The sequence below is a fragment of the Pterocles gutturalis genome, unplaced genomic scaffold, assembly GCF_000699245.1.
Source record: "Pterocles gutturalis isolate BGI_N339 unplaced genomic scaffold, ASM69924v1 scaffold15400, whole genome shotgun sequence".
NCBI lineage: Eukaryota > Metazoa > Chordata > Aves > Pterocliformes > Pteroclidae > Pterocles > Pterocles gutturalis.
In genome coordinates, this window is record NW_010146099.1 from 5,781 (window position 1) to 6,943 (window position 1,163).

General features: G+C 60.8%; 1 protein-coding gene across 1 annotated transcript in view; it reads right to left on the bottom strand.

Moving 5' to 3' along the window:
• Positions 1–1,158, bottom strand: part of WSCD2 (WSC domain containing 2) — a gene marked incomplete at its 5' end in the record, with an annotated part of 6,706 nt that extends 5,548 nt beyond the window's left edge. Inside the window, 2 exons of the mRNA XM_010085614.1 lie at positions 4–113; positions 1,065–1,158. Of these exons, the coding sequence (XP_010083916.1) occupies positions 4–113; positions 1,065–1,158 (204 nt within the window). The remainder of the gene's footprint in view (positions 1–3; positions 114–1,064) is intronic.
• Positions 1,159–1,163: the final 5 nt, after the last annotated feature.

Below are 1,163 nucleotides of genomic sequence, written 5' to 3' on the forward strand. Positions count from 1 at the left end.
GGCCAGCTCGATGAGGTGCCGTGCCCAGGTGTTTCCAGCACCGGGGAAGCTGGCCAGGGCCACCAGCTGCTTGGCGCGGGTGGGGAGGAACCTCCGGTCCATGCAGCGGTTGTCTGCGGAGAGAACCGCCCACGGCACGTCAGGGCTGCGGCACCGCGACGGACATCTCCTACAGGGACATCTACAGGGACATCCCGCTGCCACCGGGGAGGTGCTGGGGTGGGGGTGAGGAGGGGGCTGCTATCGGGAACGGCACCCTGCCTAAAGCATGTAGGGGCACCCCAAATTGTCCTGAGCATCCCAAATTGTCCAGGACACCCCAAAGAGTCCTGAGCACCCCAAAGAGTCATAATCACCCCAAAAAGTCCCAAGAAGAGGGCAGGAGGTGCTCTGCCCTCTGGGTGCTCGCTGCCTGCGTGATTTGGGGACAGTGACATGGGTGTGTTGGCCAAGTGATGCTCCGACTTCTACCAACATGTGCACGAGTGTTTCCAGCACGGCCTCGAACACTGAAGCAGGGATTGTGTTGAGGCTGAGATGCTCTGAAGCGAAACCACCTGAATCCAGGTCCTCACTTGCTCCATTCAGCCCATCCCCTCTCCCAGTAAGAGGTTTCCCCTCGCCCTGTGCTGCCCCATCCCCACCGGTCCCATGGGAGGTGGGGGACTGGAGCCCTCGCTCCACAGCCTCCTGGTGACTTTCTCCCTGGTCACAGCTTTTTTCCCCCATATTTTTCCCTGAGCCTGTCCCCTGCGGGGCTGGCAAAGCTGTAGCTCGTGGGTGACAAGGGACAAGCACCGGCAGGGAGGGATGCTGCCAGAGGTGCCAGAGGCAGCTGGCAAAGGGCTCTCCGCTGCGGCTGTGGCAGGCAGCAATTACAGCTGTTTGTTTGGGGAAGGATGGATTTCCCAGGAAATTCCAATAAATGGCAATTTTTCATGAAAGCCAAATAGATGCTGCAAGCTCACGCTCACTGTCTGCCAGCATCCCCGGGAAGGAGTTGGGAAACTGGTCCCAGTACCAGTGCTGGAGCCATCCCGGTCCCCAGCCCCGCGCCCGCTCACCTTGAACCTGGGTCTGGTAGACGAGGAGGTATTCGGGGGTGCCGCAGCTCTCAAACTCCTCGCCGGCGCATTTCTGGGCGCAGAGCTGCTCGTCCTCGC